The sequence below is a fragment of the Antechinus flavipes genome, chromosome 6, assembly GCF_016432865.1.
Source record: "Antechinus flavipes isolate AdamAnt ecotype Samford, QLD, Australia chromosome 6, AdamAnt_v2, whole genome shotgun sequence".
NCBI lineage: Eukaryota > Metazoa > Chordata > Mammalia > Dasyuromorphia > Dasyuridae > Antechinus > Antechinus flavipes.
Genome location: NC_067403.1, coordinates 180,343,211 through 180,362,679, shown reverse-complemented (window position 1 = coordinate 180,362,679; position 19,469 = coordinate 180,343,211). Strand labels below are relative to the sequence as shown.

Sequence of the window (19,469 nt, the reverse complement as noted above, 5' to 3'; positions counted from 1 at the left end):
GATATTCAGAAATGTAGGGAATCATCATCCAAATAAAATGATTTCACTGCTAGTCATTGTTTTGAAATAAGAAGCCAATTAAACAGCATTTATTAAGTGCTTACTATATGTTAAATGTGGGATATCAAGTTTGAGAATCTCACTCACAATTATACTTCTAATATTTAAAAGCTGCATAATCTTATTCAGGATCTTTCCCTTCTCTGGCCCTTAATTTCCCCCAGTGGGGGATGAGGGGCTTATATTAGTGGTACTAAAGGACCTCTTAGCTCTACATTTATAACTTTATGGAGATTGCTCATTAGCTAATGACTTTCAAAAGGTCCCTTTGTGTTTTCTTTCTCAATTCAAGAATTCAGTTAAAATAAACTTAATTGTGATAGGTCAAAAAAGCTCAAGATTGCTAGACATAAAAGGACAAGCATAGCCAAAGAAGTTATTCCTTTCTTTCAAGGTAACTCAATTAGGATATGCTCAAGATATCTGCTTGGGAATATTAGGAGAGACAAGCTAGGAAATAACAAAATGCTTCTAGAATCCATATTCCTGTATTATGCCAACAAATATATGATGAACCTCTATTCTGTGCAAGAAACAATGAAGAAGGACTAAACAAAACCCCTACTTTCATGGAGCACTTTCAATCTATTAGGAAGAGAAAACATACCACATACATGCATGCATAAGCATAACTGTAAAGTAAGATAGAAAGTAAAAGTAGATCAGCAGTAAGTCTAAATCAGAACATCCTAGGAATGCAGAAAAGGGAGAGTTTATTTCTAAGTAAAAGTCAGAGAAAGGTGCTTAGCAAATTTCTCGCAAAATAAATATTTATTCCTCTAAAATACATAAAGGTAGAAACAATTGTGTGTGTGTGTGTGTGTGTGTGTGTGTGTGTGTGTGTATTCCCTGAGGCAATTGGGATTAAGTGACTTGCTCAGGGTCACACAGCTAGGAAGTATTATATATGTCTGAGACCAGATTTGAACTCAGGTCCTCCTGATTTCAGGACTGGTGCTCTATACACTGTGTCACCTAACTGCCCCTAGAAGCAATTATCTTTAAAAAAAATTCCTTTTTTTGAAATATTGTTCCTGATTCTAGATTAGAATATGTCACTTATTCAGTTGGCATGAATTCATTGTTGGGATTTTGTCCTGGCAAAGAGCAAAGCCTATCCCTATCTTTACATGCTGGGCAATGCCTATCCATGTCATCTCATTGGGCTCCCCAATGCTCTGGAGTCTCTCCTTCATCCATTCTGTGTATAACATTATAATACTCATGGTTTGCATCTTATACTTCCTTATCCTCACCATCAGCAGCTTGTTGGAATTTTTACAAACTGTTAAGTCATTAGAGTTGATAGAGACAATAATTATCTAATTTAGCATGGTTCAGTATCACTGATCTGATCTTACAAGGAGATATTTTGGGCCAGAACCTGAAACAAGGTACTAAGTAGAACTAATTGATACAATGCTCGTGTTCACACCTTTACTCATTGGAGTTCACAAGTATGGGAGCTTCACAAAGTAAACTTTGTAACTTTGTGAATTCACACTTTCCTTAGGTGTACCTCCCCAAGGAGGAGTCAACCTTTGGGAGATCATATATAAAGAGTATTTTAGCTTTGGGTGAGTTAGTTACTTTGGGTTAGAGAGAGTTACTTTGGAACATTGACTGGGGTTGGAGAGGAGCACTCTGGGAGGAAGCCCACAAGCCCTCTCTCCGAGGCAAGAGAGATTCATTCCATTTTTTGCTTGGCTGGCTGGAGGCTGAAGGAAGCAGAGGCAGAAGCAAAGGACAATCTGCAAGAGCTCTTGGAACCAAGCAGAGAGATAGACCTCAACTAACCGGGCTATTTTGGAAGGAGAAAATAAACGTTTGCATTTTTACCAGCTGGCTGCATTTTGGGTGATTATTACTCTTAACTGAAACTAAGGCTGCCTCCAGAAAATTCCCTGAGAAACCTTCTCCCAGAGAGAACCTTTATATTATTTTATTTTATTTTTTATTTTTTTTAAATAACTTTTTATTGATAGAACCCATGCCAGGGTAATTTTTTACAGCATTATCCCTTGCATTCACTTCTGTTTCAATTTTTCCCCTTCCTCCCTCCACTCCCTCCCCTAGGTGGCAAGTAGTCCTTTACATGTTGAATAGGTTACAGTATATCCTAGATACAATATATGTGTGCAGAACCGAACAGTTTTCTTGTTGCACAGGGAGAATTGAATTCAGAAGGCAGAAATAACCCAGGAAGAAAAACAAAAATGCAAGCAGTTTATATTCATTTCCCAGTATTCCTTCTTTGGGTGTAGCTGCTTCTGTCCATCCTTGATCAATTGAAACTGAATTAGCTCTCTTTATTGAAGAGATCCACTTCCAATAGAATACATCCTCAAACAGTATCGTTGTTGAGGTATATAATGATCTCCTAGTTCTGCTCATTTTACTTAGCATCAGTTCATGTAAGTCTCGCCAGTCCTCTCTGTATTCATCCCGCTGGTCATTCCTTACAGAACAATAATATTCATAACATTCATATACCACAATTTACTCAACAATTCTCCAATTGATGGGCATCCTTTCATTTTCCAGTTTCTAGCCACTACAAACGGCTGCCACAAACATTTTGGCACATACAGGTCCCTTTCCTTTCTTTAGTATCTCTTTGTGGTATAAGTATATTATTTTAAAAGAAGAAAATCACCACAGCAGCTCACATTATTTCCAAATATATATTGCATAGCTGATATCCTTCATAGTATTTTTTACACATAAGTAGATCATCATTGGAAATGTACTGTAAGCTACTTATATTACCCACAATCTCATGTTTGCCCATTGGATGACTTGTAACTTTAGAGAATATGGTTTTCCTAAGTCTGGTATTTTAAAAACAATAGGGTTTTGTTTCAAGAATCAGGTTGGGATTATTGAAAGCACTGAGATATTTCCTAATGTAATCCAGTTTAATACCTATTCCTGTTTTATTCTGGATATTGCTTAGCACCTACTGAAAATACCAGTCCTGATCCCATGCAGTCTTACACTAACCAATGTAAATTGTCCATCTAATAGAAAATCTGGACAATTATCATCCATTTAGTCTTTCTTAGATAGGTAGATAGGTCAATATCTTTTGAATAACTCTATATCTCACTAAGGAAGACTTAAAATGTTCTGGAACATCATGAAATTAGCAACATGTCATATTCTAACAGAAGCATCTCAAAGACCTCTACATTTTTTTGACAGGGGTGTGTTTGTGTGTGATCCCTTTTACCTCTGTACTCTGTGTAGGACATCCTACATCATTGTGGTCAAATACCTTGCCAAGCATCTATCTATCTCCTCTTTTATTTTTCAATTGATTTTAATAACCAAAAAGTGGTTGCAGAAAATTTGTTCTATGGTTATATTTAAAATGGAATTTTTATGATCTTAAAACATGCATTAGAGACTTCTTGTCAAAGGAAATTCTTCAAGGCTATGATTTACTCTACAGTTTGCTTTTTTGTATGACAAAACAGGACATACAGTAAGATATTTCTTCTATCCGGCCATAACCTCTTTTCTTTCCTCTCCTCTTTCCCTCTATCTTTGTTTACCTAGGCCGTTACCTATGATCTTATCTTCCTTTAAAGTCTTGACTCAATAGTGAGACAGTTCAATGTCATCCTGTCTTCCAGCTTTCAGTGTTTTGGCCTATCAGAAGATTTTTTTTTTTGTCATTGAATTGTTTCAGTTGTGTCTGACTTTTGTGACCCCATTTGAGGTTTTTTGTGGCAAAGGCACCAAAGTGGTTTGTTATTTCATTCTCCAATTCATTTTACAGATGAGGAACTGGGGCAAACAGGGTCACATAGCTAGTAAATAGTTGAGACTGAATTTGAACTCATGAAGATAAGTAAGTCTTCCTGATTTCAAGCCCAGTGCTCTATACACTGTCTTACATAACTGCCTAGCAGAAGATTACAGGATTGTAGATTTAGAGCTGGAAGAAATTGGAAAAGTTATGTCCCTCAATCAACATTTCCTCTGACTACCATTTCCCTACATATGTTGTTATCCTCTATTTGAATATAAGCTCTTTGAAGGCAAGAATTCTCTTAACTGTTTATATTTATATCTACAGGGCTTTATACAATACTTGGCACATAGTAAGCTTCAAATCCATGCATCCATGCATGAATGCATGCATCCACACCTCTATCCAGGCATCCATCCACACATCTATCCATCCATTCATGCATTCACCCATCCATCTATCCATGTATCCATCTATCTATCCATACATCTACCCATACATTCATACATACATCCACCTATGTATCTATTCATCTTTCCATGCATGTATCCATATATCCATCCATCCATCCATCCATGTATCCATTCTTTCATCTTTTGAACTCTGTGTATTATGTGATATTATTGACTATTTTCTTTCCTCTTAGAGAATTTCTCACTTGGCATTCATGATACTGTTATTTCCTGGTTTTTCTCCTATTTGCGTGGTCATTCTTTCTTAGTCTCCTTTGCAGGATCATCGTTATCCTTAACTTTCACAATCATTTCCTAGACATATTGCCTATACTCTGGTTATTATGTTTCTGTCCTTGGGTCTCTTGGGCTCTAACTAGTGAGGTTTTATCCTCTCTGGATCAAACTTCCATGTGATTTCCTGGCTATCTCCTCACCATGAAGTTTACATTCCAGCCATTACTGCCATTTTCTTCCACCCCATAATGGAAGTACTCTACCCTTTGATCATCCAGGTATGTTAGGTAAGTTTTGGTTTTATCTTACTTGGAGCCAGGCCTCCATGTTATGTCCCATCCAGACCACAGCACTGTTTAACAAACTACCTATAGGGCATTTTGCTCCTATGAAGACTATCTTGCTTTCTTACCCTTGTATGCTTGGAGTTTAGCATATAGTAAGTGCTTAATAAATAATTCATCTACCTACCTTCAAGGGATGAGAATACTCCCAATGGGCTGTCCACTTTTCTTTTTTCTCTATAATATCTCTTATCTCATCACCTCTTATAGATTCAATTACCATCTCTATGCAGAAGAAATCAAAATCCATATAATCAACCTCAGTCTCTCTCTTGACCTCCAGACTTGCATCAGCAACTGTCTTTTGGATATTTCAAAGTGGATGTCTTATATTTGTTCTACACTCACTATGTCCAAAATAGAACTCATTATCTTTCCCACAAAACCTATCCTTCTAAACTTCCCTATTTTGTCATTTCACTATGCTTTCAGTTACTCAAGTTCAAAACCCAGAAGCCTTCATTCCTCAATCTAATCAGTTGTCATGTGGTCAATAGTTCCCTCACAACATATTTTGCATCTGTCTTCTCTCCAGATGCCCAAAGCACTTCATCATCAACTCTTGCCTGAACACAAGTGCCTCCTAATTGGTCTTCCAGTTTATACAAGACACTTCCTGCCAAGTTGGTATTCTCAATATACGTTTTAAAAATGAATTTTTATTATTATCATTTTTTAAATAACACCTGCATGTCCCCTATTGACTTCCTCCTTCTAAATGAGTCATATTTTATAATAAAGAATACAAAAAAGAAAAAAAAAGAAAAACGCCCAAACTAAAAGCCTGGCATTATACACAATGCTCCATATCTGGGGACTCTCACTTCTGCAAAGGGGCTAGGACTGTTGTCTCACTTTCTTTCACTGGGGCCAAGCTCAGCCATTATCATTTGGCCACACATGTTTTGATTGTTTTCAGGTGTTTTTCCCTTCTATTTTAATTGCTTCAATCACCATGTCTATTGCTTTCATGGTTCTGCTGACTCCAATTTGTTACCCCTAAAGTACAGGTCTGATGAAGAGTCTCTCCAGCTCCAGGAGCCGTTGGGCTCTTTTTCTCCTCTTATACTCATGGGAGAAAATGAACAAATCCCTTAAATGAATCACCCTGTCTCATAAAAGATGGCTTTTCAGTATTCATCTTCAGAAACACTATAGGAGAACATCATCATTGACTAGCTTCTTTCTAGTTCTTTCAATCTGGCAAAGTGTTTTAGATAAATTGGTTCACTTAATCCTCACAGCAACTGTGTGAGTTATATCACAGAAATTCCAATCTCCATTTTACAGATAAAGAGAGGCCTAGGGAGATTAAAGTGACTGATCCAGGATCATACAACTAGTAAGTGCCTGAAGTGGTATTTGAATTCATAGCTTTCTAACTCCAGGGTTAGCTCTATCTGCTATGCCAGATTGTGTTTCTATGAATACAAAAATCCATTATTTGTTCCCAACACTAAATGTGTTGTATAACTACCTATGTTTCTTTATAAAATTTGCCCTTTGATTCTTTTTCACTTTTTCTGGTTATACTAAGAATAAAACATCGCTTGGGTGTTAATCTTTATTATAGTCTAGGGTCTAATTGCATATAAATGTTTTCTTAACAGAAAGGAGTCTTAGGATGTCTAAGGATGTAGTTGGATATTCAACTATCTGATATTCAGAAGGATCACACATTCACTCATTCATTTCATAAATATTTATCAGATTCTCACTTTGTGTCAGGAGTTGTGCTAAGCACTGGTGATACAATAGATAGTTTCTGTTCTCAAAGAGCTTCCAATCTAAAGGGGATCAGGTTAAGTAAGAGATAATATATTCCAGAAAACTAAGAAGAATAAGAATAGGATTCGTGAGAAGGAAGATGCATTTTGAGCTGTGGTACTGCCTTCAATAGAAAATATAAAAGTTCAAAGAAATATCAAAGTTCAAAAGAAAAATAAAAATTCAGAAGTATAAAATATTCAGAAATATAAAAGTTCAAAGGATGGGTTTTGGAATGTATAAAAGATGTTCCATATTGAACATTCTGAGTCTGAGATGAAGAAAGGGCATATGGCAGGAAGTGACCATTGGGGAGTTCATGATGAAGGATTGGGAGAGAGGAATAGTGCCTTTGGAAATCATGTATATGGGGAAGGTAATTGAAATCACAAGAATAGATCACAAAAAAGAAGGGAAATGGAAGAGAAACAGAGAAGGGAGGAAGAGAGGGGAAGAGGAAGAGAAGAAGAAATGGAAGGAGAGAAGGAAAGGAGGGGAAGTGAGAGAATCAGAGTGAGACAGACAGACACACATACACACAAAGACAAAGACATAGTGACAGAGATAGAGAGACTAAGAGAGACATTGACACACAGAAGTGAAAAGGGATAAAGAGGGAAGAAGGGAGGAAAATTATTGACACCAGGATAGAGTCTTAGGGATTCGATGCTATTGGAAGGGGGTAATTAGGATTTAGTAATAGGAAAAGAGGAGAAACCAGAGTTCAAGAGTTCTATATTGAGGGAAAAGAGACTATCAGGGAGGATTAAATAGGGAATAGAGTCAAAAAAGCACCAGAGAAGTCAAGGAGGATACAATTTTTAAGAAGTCAATGGATTTAGCAATTAAGAAATTAGTAATATAAACAATGTTAGAAGGGTTGTGGAAAGATAGGCACTCTAATGTATCATAGGAACTGTGGGTCAATCAATTCATTCTAGAAAACAAAATCACCCAAATGTCCATATTCCTTGTCTCAGAGAGATCTCTTTCAAAGAAATACAAGACCAGGAAGTCTATCATCCAAAGAAAGGGCTCATCTTTCTTGATATTGCACTTGATACTCTTGACTACCCTCCTCTCAGTTTTCATGATATTGCTCTCTTGGTTCTCCTCCCACCTATCTGACCATTCCTTTTCAGTCTCCTTTGCTAGATCATCATTTATTATGTTTAATTGTGGGTATTCCCCAAAGTTCTGTTTTAGGTTTTCTTCTCTTTTCCTTCTTTTTAATCTCATTAGATGTTATGCTGCATATTTATTATTTCTATTTAGATGATTCACAGATTCGCAGATCTATCATCTATCTACCTATCTATCTATCTATCTATCTATCTATCTATCTATCTATCTATCTATGTATCTATCTAGTTCCCCAGTAACTTCCCTTAGCACCAGTCCTACACTATCAACTGTCTATTGGGACATTTCAAAGTGGATATCCTAGAGACATCTTAAATCCAGAATGTTCAAAACTGAATGCATTTTCTTTTTCCTGCAAAATTCTCCTCTCTTCCAAACGGAAGGCACGACCATCCTTCTAGACTCCCGAGTTAGTAACCTTGGCATTATTCTCAAATGTTGACTGTCCTATTTCCTTATCCCATATATTCAATTAGTTAGAACATTTGCTGTTTCTATACTCACAACATCTCTCATCTCCAATTCCTTCTCTGCACTCACAAAATTACCATCTTATTTCAGGACCTAATCACCTTTTGTCTAGGTTATCACAGTAGCTTCCTAATTTGTCTCCCTGTCTCTTCTCACACCATACCAGTCCATCCTCTTCACACAGCTACCAAAATAATTTTCCAAGCTCAGAACTGACTATGCCATTCTGCAAAACCAACTCTACCTATTCCTATTTCCTATAGCATAAAATATAAACTTTTCTATTTAGTTTTAAAAGTCCTACCTACCTTGGCCCTGGGATAATGTTGGTTATGGAAAAATGGACATACCTTTAGTTGTGCTGGACATTACTGGTTGTATTTATTTACTGCTCGAGGGGACCTCATTGGCCATCTAGTTCAAACTTTTTATTCTAAAATTGAGGAAACTTACTCATCCAGAGACACACAGACAAAGGTCAGAATTTAAAGGTCAGGATTTAAATCCAGATCTTCCTGACTGGAAGTCTGGTGAGCTATTTATCACATCATCCTGCTTTTCTAATGTAACCTCTAAGTTCCTTTTTAGTTCTGTGTTCTATGCCTAGATCTGGTAGCTATCGATGAGAATGCTGAATTAGTGAAAATGTCATGTTCCATAACCATGTCTAAACTTCATCTTCTCATAATCTTTTAATTATACACAACAGTCTTACCTGGTTCCGTTTGTTTTCTAGGAGTGACGTCTCATACAACTGAGCATTGTGGAGAACAATTCCACAGAATGCCAGGTAAGCAGCAAAATCCTGAAAAGACAGAAGACAATGACAAAGAGGATATTGAAATAGACACCAAGATTTTTCATCCCTTTTGAATAACAGAACTATTAGAGATAGGTGTTTGCTTTCAATCACTTCTCATTAGAATCCCATGCAAAATAAAACATTACTCTTAGTAGAATTTAAAAGTACCATTAAGTACTTAGGGATACACAGGATAGCCCTACAATCATTTGAACCTGTGGCAATTTTCAACATAGAATCCACAGTAATACTCATTTGAAGATCTAGTACTTATATAACTTTACTAATGTCATCTTAGATACCATGGTGAAAGTACCATCTTCATTACTACATTTTAACATTGATTAAGTGAAAAGGGAAATAGGATTTTTACATAAGGGAGCATGGACTCATTACCAGAGCTTATGTGGACAAAAAATGGAGCACAGATTTCCACTGAGGGGTAGTAGTTATTGCAAAATAGAACGTGAGCCTAATCTCAAAGACCTGGGTTAGAGTCCCATCTCTGACACAAATTTGTAGTGGGACTTAATCAAGTCACTTTAATTCTAAGGGCCCCAGACAATGCTCTAAGCTGCAGAGAAGTTACTGCCTAGCATAGGATGAGGGAGCTTCCTCCTCCAGGAATTCCTAATATCAATAAAATTCTAAGTTCCATCTCTGTTCCTGGCCACAGATAAACTATTAGATACCCTAGAGACCCAGAGAAGATTAGTTTATGTTCTGGCCTCTTTAATCTTCTGACAGTGACATCATGGATAGCAGCCAAGATGTGCTCTGACAAACACCCTTCAGATCACTGTTAGACAAAGTTCAGGGCTAGCTGAGCTATTACTGACTCAGAAAGAGTGTGTGTGTGTGTGTGTGTGTGTGTGTGTGCGCGCGCGCGTGGGCTCTCAGATAGGGAGAAAAAGTGTTCTGAATTGATTCTCTCTACATTTGGAGGAAATGAGCAATAAAAAAGAGCTTGACTGCTGTTCTTTCCAATGCTACATTCCAAGTCCTGAGCCTAGATTCACACCTTGGCGCCCCAATGTCTGTGTAAAAGGTTTATATAACAGTCTTAAAGCTACTTCACCATTGAGGCAATTCCAAACTTTCGTCCCAGCCCTAAATTTGGAGTGGATCTTACAGGAATTTTTATTCGGAGGCCTAATTTCTTTTCACCAGTGATGAAAGCTAAATAACATCGTTAAAAGACCATAATCAGTCCTTTATGTAGTCTTAGCACTTATAGGAGCCACCATTTTGATAGTTTTGAAAATGACGTGGGACTTCAAATAAGGAACCAGTGTATTAGTGCTCAAGCAATGACATAGATACTGTCCGTTCAGATCATCTTATGTCTACAACCCACAAAAAGGCAAACCATGCATCAACTTTGACTCCCCTCCCTCCAGCCCCATCATTCCAAGCCTAGCACTGACTCTAGCTGTCTAGCTAATTGCCTCCAATGAGAAGAAAACTCATCCATAAATGGTGTGAAAATAAATATAATGTCCATGTTGATACCTTTTCATCTTTTTCTGTGAATGTGCCACCATTTTCGGATTTCTTGTTGATAGCCTGAGCCACACCAACAACCTGATGGAAGAAAAGAAAAGATATAATTGCCACTTTTCTCAGTCATTTCATCTTATTTTTTAAACTTTAGCCAGAGGAATTAGTGATGAGAACTCTTTTGGCTCTTTTAAAAGTAACTTTTGAAATTAATTTCTTAGGGCTTTTTGCAACATTTAAGCTCAGAACTGAGCCTAATCCTAGAGGCCTAAACATAGTGCTTCTTTTACAATGATTACAAATTTCTTGATTTCATGACATCAAAAGATCTGTGATGTCACTGGTGTTGGCACTCCCATGACCAACACATGAAGCAGCCCTGCTACCTATTGCCTGATTACCTTGGGAGATGCTAAAACCAACCTCTTTCCACTCCATAAAAAATCCCCCGGCAGTCAGCCTCCTTGGTGCTGAGTCCTTCTGGCCTCAGCTACAGTTGGTTTTGGTTGTCTTGACTGCAATGATTAATTTGGCAGGATCAGCCTAAGTTTGTGTTGGTTCATATTGCTGGCATAGTCTTCAAGAGCCTTAAGGCCCCTCCAAACTCTGACAGGTAACCTAGAATAGAGATCGGGGAGAAGATGCCAAGCAATCCAATGCTAACTAAAAGGGTTTTTCTTAATGAGTCAAAAGGACAAATTGATGATTTTTCTCATATTAGAAAATGAAGTGACACAAAAGATAAAATAGACATTTCATGTTGGGTTTTAAATTCAACATTCACAAAGGGATAAACTGTCCTTAACTGAAAATGAAGCAAAAACTAACAACTGATTCTCAGTTATATTGGAAGAAGTTCTATTATCCTGAAATATGGTCATTTCTTATCTTTTTTTAAATTTCTTTTTATTTTTAAAAATGTTTATGTTCAATTCACAATTATCTCCCTTCTCTGTCACTGAGAAGCCAAGAAATATAATAGATACACATTATGAATATGAAGTCATGCAAACCATTCTTAATGTCTATAGAAGGAAGGGCCGGGAGGAGGGGAAGGGCCGGGGGGGGGTCAGCAAAAAAATCCTCAATATTGCTATCTGAATCATATTTTAATTACTAGGATCACTGGACCTGGAGTTGGGAAGCTGTTGTTGAGCTGTATCTGACTTTTCAGGACTCTTTTTGGGGTTTTCTTGCCAACTTTACTAGAATGGTTTACCATTTCTTTCTTTAGCTCACTTTACAGATGAGGAAATAGACTAACATGGTTAAAAGTGATTTGCCTAGATTTCAACTCAGAAAGATGAATCCTCCTGATTCCAAGCCCAGTACTATAATCTACTTTACCATGAATACTTAAGTACAAATCATGCTCCAAGCACTTAATATTTAGGCAAATCACTGTATCTTTTCAGACTGGGTTTCTGCATCTGTAAAATGGGGATTAATAATAGCACCTACTTTCAGAGGTCTTTGCAAACCCAAAATTACTTAAGAAACTTAGCCATTTTTATTTTGCATTTCTTTTCCTCTTCTTCTTCCTCCTAATGTTCCCAGAAAACTTAACATGAAACATTTTACATATACCTGGTCCTTAAAGCAATGGGATAGTAGCAGTATTTTTGTCCTCATTATTGAGAAAGCAGAGCTTTTTTTTTTTTTTAGCAGACGTGGAAAGGAAAGGAAGGGTATAAGCATTTATATAGCACCTATTTAACGCCAGGCCTTGTGGTAAGAGCTTTACAAATATTATCTTTTGCTCCTCACATAACCCTAGGAAAATGGTGCTATGATTATTCTCATTTACAGATGAAGAAACTGGGGCTAATAACTTAGATGAGCCACCCAAGCTCTCATAGCTAATTGGTACTCAACAAAAGGATTAGAATTCTTATCATTATCTTTGGCAGACAATATTTGCTGGTGTATTATATGATATCTAAAATTTGTTTTGAGGAAAAGATACTTTTGCAAAAAAAAATGCCATTACTGATTTATATTCCTCACCTTTATTTCAATCTGACTGGGTCTGCATTTGATTTTGAGTTTTTGTTTTGCTTTATTTTATTTTACTTTGAGGGAGAACAGGACAGATAAACTTGCGTCGGAAAATGATACATAAACTTTTGCAAATTAAGAGTATCAGTATATCTTACTCTCATCACACAGCTTCACACCTAATGATCACTTACAGGGCTCTAAGAATTTACTGAATGTCTACTATTATTAAAACTACAAAGAATACAAAGAAAGGAAATCTGATACATGATCACCAAGATCACTGATTTGCTTTTCATATTGATTCCCATTGCCTTTTTGTGATCTGTATTTCCTACTGTCTCCATTTCTATGTCACTTACAATAGGAAAATGAGCTGTGACTTCCTCCTAAATGGACCTGAGATTTGATACTTGGACACTGTGAAAGAGCCATATGGACGCTTTCCACTAATGCACATGGGAACTCCTCTTGCCTTCTGTTATTGTTATTCAGTCATTCAGTCATGTCTGACTCGTTGTGACCCCACAGACCATAGCATGCCAGGCTTTTCTATGCTTCACTATCTCCTGAAGTTTATCCAAGTTCATATTTGTTGTTTCTATGACACTATCTTATCCATCTCATTCTCTACATCTTTTTTTTTCTTTTGCCTTCAATCTTTCCCAACATTAGGGTCTTTTCCAATAATTCCTATCTTCTCATTATGGGGCCAAAATATGTAAGCTTAAATTTTACTATTTGACCTTTCAGTACTGTCTGAATAAATTTCTTTAACTATTGGCTGTCTTTATTTCCTTGCTGTCCAAGGGACTCAATATTCAAGTGCTGATTCTGTAATGCCCAGCTTTCCTTATACTCCAACTCTTACACCCATACAATACCACCATAAAAACTTTAGCTCTGACTACATAAGACCTGTCAGCAAAGTAATGCCTCTTCTTTTTAGTATACTGATCAAGTTTGTCATAGCTTCCCTTCCAAAAATCAAGTGTCTTTTAATTTCATGGCAGCATCTACCATATGCAGTGATCTTTGAGTCCATGAATATAAAATCTGATACTATTTCCATTTCTTTTTCTATTTGATAGGAAGTGATAGGACCAATTGCCAAAATGTTAGTGTTTTTATATTAAACTTCAAGTCAGTTTTCACACTTTCCTCTTTTTCTTCATTAACAGATTTCTTAATTCTTCTTCACTTCCTTGCCATCAAAGTGATATTGTCTGCATTAATATTTCTACCAGCAACTTTAATTCTGGCTTTGCATTTGTCTAGGCATTTTGCATTATTTACTCTGCATATAAATTAAATAAATAAGGTGACAATATACAGTCTACTTAGACTCCTTTCCCAATCTTAAACCAATCATCTGTTCCATGTTTGTTTCTAATTATTACTTCTTGATCCACATATAGATTCTTCAGGAGACAAATAAAATGAACTAATATTCCCATCTCTTGGGGCACTCATCATCTTTTGTTGTGATACACATAGTCAGAGATTTTAGTGTAGCTCAATGAAGCAGAAATAGATGTTTTTCTGGACCTCCATGCTTTCTCCAGAATCCAGTAAACATTGACATTTTGGTCTCTATTTCTTCTGCCTCTTCAAAAACTAATCTGCACTTCTGGTAATTCTTGGTTTACATATTGCTGAAGCATAGCTTGCAGTCTAATCTTGCTAGCATGTGAAATAAATACAACTGTCCAGTCATTTGAACATCCCTTCTTCTTTAGTACTGGGACTTTAACTGATCTTTTCCAATCCAGTGGCCACTTTCATTTTTCCAAATTTGCTGGCATACCAAATACAACACTTAATAACACTGTATTTTAGGGTTTTAAATAGCTCAAGTGGAATTCCATCACCTCCACTAGCCTATGGTTATCACATGCTTCCTAAGGCCCACTTGATTTTATTCTCCAGGATAAGGCTCTGGAGCAGTAACCATACAGTTATGATGATAAGATTTTTCTTGTATAGTTCTTCTTTGTATTCTTCCCACCTCTTCTCAATCTCTCCTACTTCTATTTCTTGCCTTCTAATCTATTCTCATCCACATTTTCCCCAAAACCTTTCATAGGATGATTACCTAATACTAAGGTATGTTTGGGTTGCTAATGGATCATCTGTGGGTAAAGTGCCATTTGATGATTCTGTCCAATGGGGCACAAAATAACCAAGTGACTGGAAGCATCAGATTACTATGGACTTGCCTGTTCATCATCCCTGTTATTCCAATTCTTCTTCTAACCCTTGTTATACCTATTATTCAACCTGATGATGATCTCCTATCCTTTGCCCCAATATTCTTCTAGACCATCTCTCCTGTCACTCTGGCTACACTCTCTAGGCGCTGTGGGTGTCCTACAAGGCTCTATTATAGGCATTCCCCACCCCCACTCCTCTCTCATTGGTTCCCATAGGTTCAGTTTCCTATTCTATTTTTTCCCTATTTATTCCTATCCTAATTTTTATCAATAATATCCATATATATCTATCTCTAGTTTCCCCCTGAGCTTCAGTCCCAAGTTGCTAACTTCCTATTGAACATTTCAAATTGGATACTCCAAAGCCATTTCAAAGTCAACGGATCCAAAACAAAACTCGTTATTCTCTACCTCACCCATCTTCTCCCACCAAAGCCAGTTTCTTCAGAACTTACCATTGAGGTATCAATATCTTCATAGTCACCTAAATTTGTGATGTTGCTGCTATCCTTGACTTCTCACTCTTACCCGAAGCATCTATCTGTACTTATATATTCTATACACACATATTAGTGTTATATATATGCACATATATCATGTGAACATATGATATATATTCTCATATATCATATACATTCATATACATACATATATGCACACATATATAAATATACACATATATATACATACATTTATAATAAATGCCAAATATTACCAAGATCTCTGCATTCACATTCTTAATAGTAGTTCAGCTCTTTATCATCTCTTGCCTATGTTATTACAGCAGTCTCCTATTTAATCTCTTGCCTCAAGTCTTCCCCATTTTAAACCATCCTCCACACAGCTGCCAAAGTGATTTTCTTAAAACCCAGGACTGACCAGGTCAGCACCTAGCCTCACCCCATTCAATGCACTCTAGGGGCTGCAATTACTTCTAGATTTAATATATACTGTTCTGTCTGATCTTATTAAAAAGGAGAAATGTAAGCAAAAAAACAACCCCAAAGTTTCACCTTGTACAAAGCAAACAGATAAAGATGAGAATAGCTAATGTTAAAGGGATCAGGGAAAGACAGACACACCAATGAATGTATTGTTGGCAAAACTATGAATTAGTTTCTCTCCATCCTGGAAAAATTGGAATTATGCAATGAAAGTAACTCAAATGTCTTGCCTCAAATTTTATCTGCAAGGAGATCACTGATAGAAAGGCAGGTTCCTTATATATCAGAGAATTTACAGTCTCACTTTTTGTAGTAACCAAGAACTAGAAACAAAATAGATGTCCAATGAACAGTGAATAGCTAAAGAAATTGTGGGAAAGGAATATAATGGAATAATATTGTGTTGTTAAGAAATGGTGAATATTATGAACATAGAGAAACATGAAAAGACATACATGAACTGATGTAAAGTGATATCAGCAGAGCCAACAAAACAATGTGCATAGTGATTACAACAATGGAAATGTAAAGAACAATGGCAAACAACTAAAAAAAAATGAATATTTGGAATTAAGAAAGAATATGCTCAGCCCCAGAGAAAAGACAGGAGTAGAACTCTGAAAAAAAGTCAGATTTTTTTTTCAGTGGGTATTGGAGTTTTGCTGAATTTATATCTCTCTTCTTCCTTTCTTCTCTCTTCATCCCTTTGCTGGTTCCACAGCACATTAGGGACAGATTTCCAAATGCCATTAGCAAATTGTTTCAGGTATTGGGAAGTCTGATCAATCAATCAAACTACATTTATTAAATACCCATTAAGTAGCTAACTAAGTGTTGGAGGAGTTTGCTTTGGGATGCTAGGATGTAGAGACTTTGAATAGTGTATGTTCTAGACCAAAATAAATCACTTATAATCTCAACTGGAAAAGACACCAAGTTTTTCCCTATGGAGGTTTATCATTCTTGATCTGGTCCATAATAGCAAAGTAGCTAGGTAGTCCATTGAATAAAGCACTGGACCTGGAGACAGGAAGACTTGAGTTTAAATCTGGCCTTGGACACTTATGAGCCATGTGACCCAGGCAAGTCACTTAACCTGTTTGCCTTGGAGGCAGTTAGTGGATAGAACAGGATGACCCGAGTTCAAATGTGGCCTCATATATGTATACTTAATAGCTATGTGACCCTGGCCAAGTCACATTATCTCAGCTTCAATTTCCTTACCTGTAAAATGGGAATAATTATACTATTTACTGCATAGGACTGCTGTGAAGATAAAATGAGATAATACCTATAAAGTGCTTTGCAAAACTACTATCAGTAGTAGTAATAGTAAGGACAGAAACAGGAACCTGACTTGTGATTTCACTGGCAAAGAGATCTCCCACAGATGAGGAAACTTCCTCTAACAGTGCTGGCTGGTACCTTCTCTGAAACTTTTACAATCTCAGAGACTTTCCTAGAGTGTCAGTAGAAAATATCAGAGAGGACTTGAGAGGACAGAGAGGACTCTTCTGGGTTCTGACCTATTTTCTTCCTCTTTACCACACTGATTTTAGGAGTCCCAAAAATGCCTTTTTGAGGGGTTTACACTTTTTAGAAAAATGGAAAACCCATTCTTGACAGTTAGAAGATAAAGTTCTATTAATGTGATTATGCATCACCATTTCTCTCTGGCTAAACTGGCTACTGTCCCATGTAGCAGAAGGTGTGTCTCCCCCTCCCTACTGGTCAAAAGGCAACCAACTGTGAACGCTCATTCATGTGTATGTACATAGAAAAGATCCCCCCCTTCTTCTCTAAACCACATGATTCCCTCCCCATTGGGTTTTTGATGTTTTTGGGGTGGGCACATGAGGCATTCTCATGCCAAGTTACTTGCTAATGGATACAGGATGCTGTAATTGGTTCTCATCACAGCTGGCTGTAATGAGTCATCCTGACCCCATCCTACATCTCCGCAGCTGCCCCAGAAACTAAAGATATGTCACATCAGCCACTATAATACTCAACATTCATTGCTGGATATGGAGAGATTCAGGACATGGATGCTGGGAGAGAAGGTCTGGATTGTCTATGCATTCTGCTCATCAATAATGCTTACTTCCTATTGATTAAAATACAAATGCCTCTATATGACATTTAGAAACTTCCAATCTGGCTCCAACATGCCTTTTCCAAATGATTTTGCATTATCCACCCTCTTGCATCTATTCCGCCTATAGGTTGGCTTATTTGCTATTCCAAATCACAAGCTTTTGCACAAGCCTGTCCCTTGCCCATGATATCCCATTCCTCATTTCCTCCTCCCAGCTGCTATGGATAAGGATAATTATGAATCAACAGGGAATAGGTCTGTGATGTCATTTGTATCTGGAATTCTTAGCCAAAGAAACTCCCTCTACCAAAGAGCTTTGGCACCATCTCAACAATTTCTATCGTGGAGAGGTGCCCTGGACAGACTAGACCAGGGCCTACAGTCTGAGCATATGACAGATTATGGATGTAAGCTCAGCCTTTCTGTTTCTTTTTTTCCTTAGTAAATTTATTTATTTTTAATATTCATTGCTTTATGAATCATGTTGGGAGAGAAAAATCAGAGCAAAAGGGAAAAACCATAGGAAATCAAAAAAAAAAACAGAAAAAAGAAGTGAACATAGCATATGTTGATTCACATTCAGTTTCCTTAGTTGTTTTTTTCTGGATACAGATGGCATTTTTTGTCCAAAGTCTATTGGGACTGCTTTGGATCACTGAACCATTGAGAAGAACCAAGTCTTTCATAGTTGATCATCGCACTTTCCTGCTGTTATTATATGCAATGTATTTCTAGTTCTGCTTGTTTCACTCAGCATCAGTTCATAAAAATCTCTCCAGGTCTTTCTGAAAATCAGCTTGTTCATCATTTTTTTTTTTACAACAATAGTATTTTATTATCTTCATATACCACAACTTGTTCAGCCATTCTCCAATTGATGGATACCTACTCATTTTCCAATTCTTTGCTACCATGAAAAGAGTTACTACAAACATATGGGTCCTTTTCCTTCCTTTATGATTTCCTTGAGATACAGACCCAGTAATGGCACTGCAGGATTAAAGGGTATGCACAGTTTTATGATCTTTGACAGTAATACCAAATTGCTCTCCAGAATGGTTGGATTATTTCACAACTCCACCAACAATGTATTAGTATGCTAATTTTCTCACATCCCCTCTAACATTTATCATTATCTTAGCCAATCTGAGAGGTGTGAGGTGGGACTTCAGCATTGTTTTAATTTGCATTTCTCTAATCAATAGAGATTTAGAGAATATAACTATAGATGACTTTAATTTCATCATCTGAAAATTGTCCCTTCATATCCTTTGACCATTTATCGATTGGGGAATGACTTGAATTCTTATAAATTTGACACAGTTCTTCATATGTATTAGAAATGAGATCTTTAACAGAAACACTGACTGGAAAGATTTTTTCCCAGCTTTGTACTTCCCTTTTAATTTTGTTTCTGTTGGGTTTTTTGGTGTAAAATCTTTTTAATTTAATGTAATCAAAGTAGCTCATTTCCTGGCTATTATGTTTCTAAAGCTGTCTCTCTCTCCACTATAACACACTGCTTTGAAATGAGCCAAGCCCTTTACTACATGATCACATTTTCACTTTACAACAACTCCATGAAGAAGATGCAACAGGTAATAACATCACTCAGTCAACAAGCATTTATTAGATACTTACCATATATGCCAGGAACTATGCTGAGTGCTGGGAATACAAAGA

At 36.8% G+C, this 19,469-nt stretch overlaps 1 protein-coding gene across 3 annotated transcripts in view; it reads right to left on the bottom strand.

Moving 5' to 3' along the window:
• PDE5A (phosphodiesterase 5A) overlaps window positions 1-19,469 on the bottom strand; it is a 194,408-nt gene that overhangs the window by 109,936 nt on the left and 65,003 nt on the right. For all 3 annotated transcript variants that reach the window (XM_051966434.1, XM_051966435.1, XM_051966436.1), the window contains exons 4-5: window positions 10,546-10,617; window positions 8,947-9,036 (exon numbers count right to left, since the gene is read on the bottom strand). In XM_051966434.1, coding sequence (XP_051822394.1) covers window positions 8,947-9,036; window positions 10,546-10,617 — 162 coding nt within the window. The remainder of the gene's footprint in view (window positions 1-8,946; window positions 9,037-10,545; window positions 10,618-19,469) is intronic.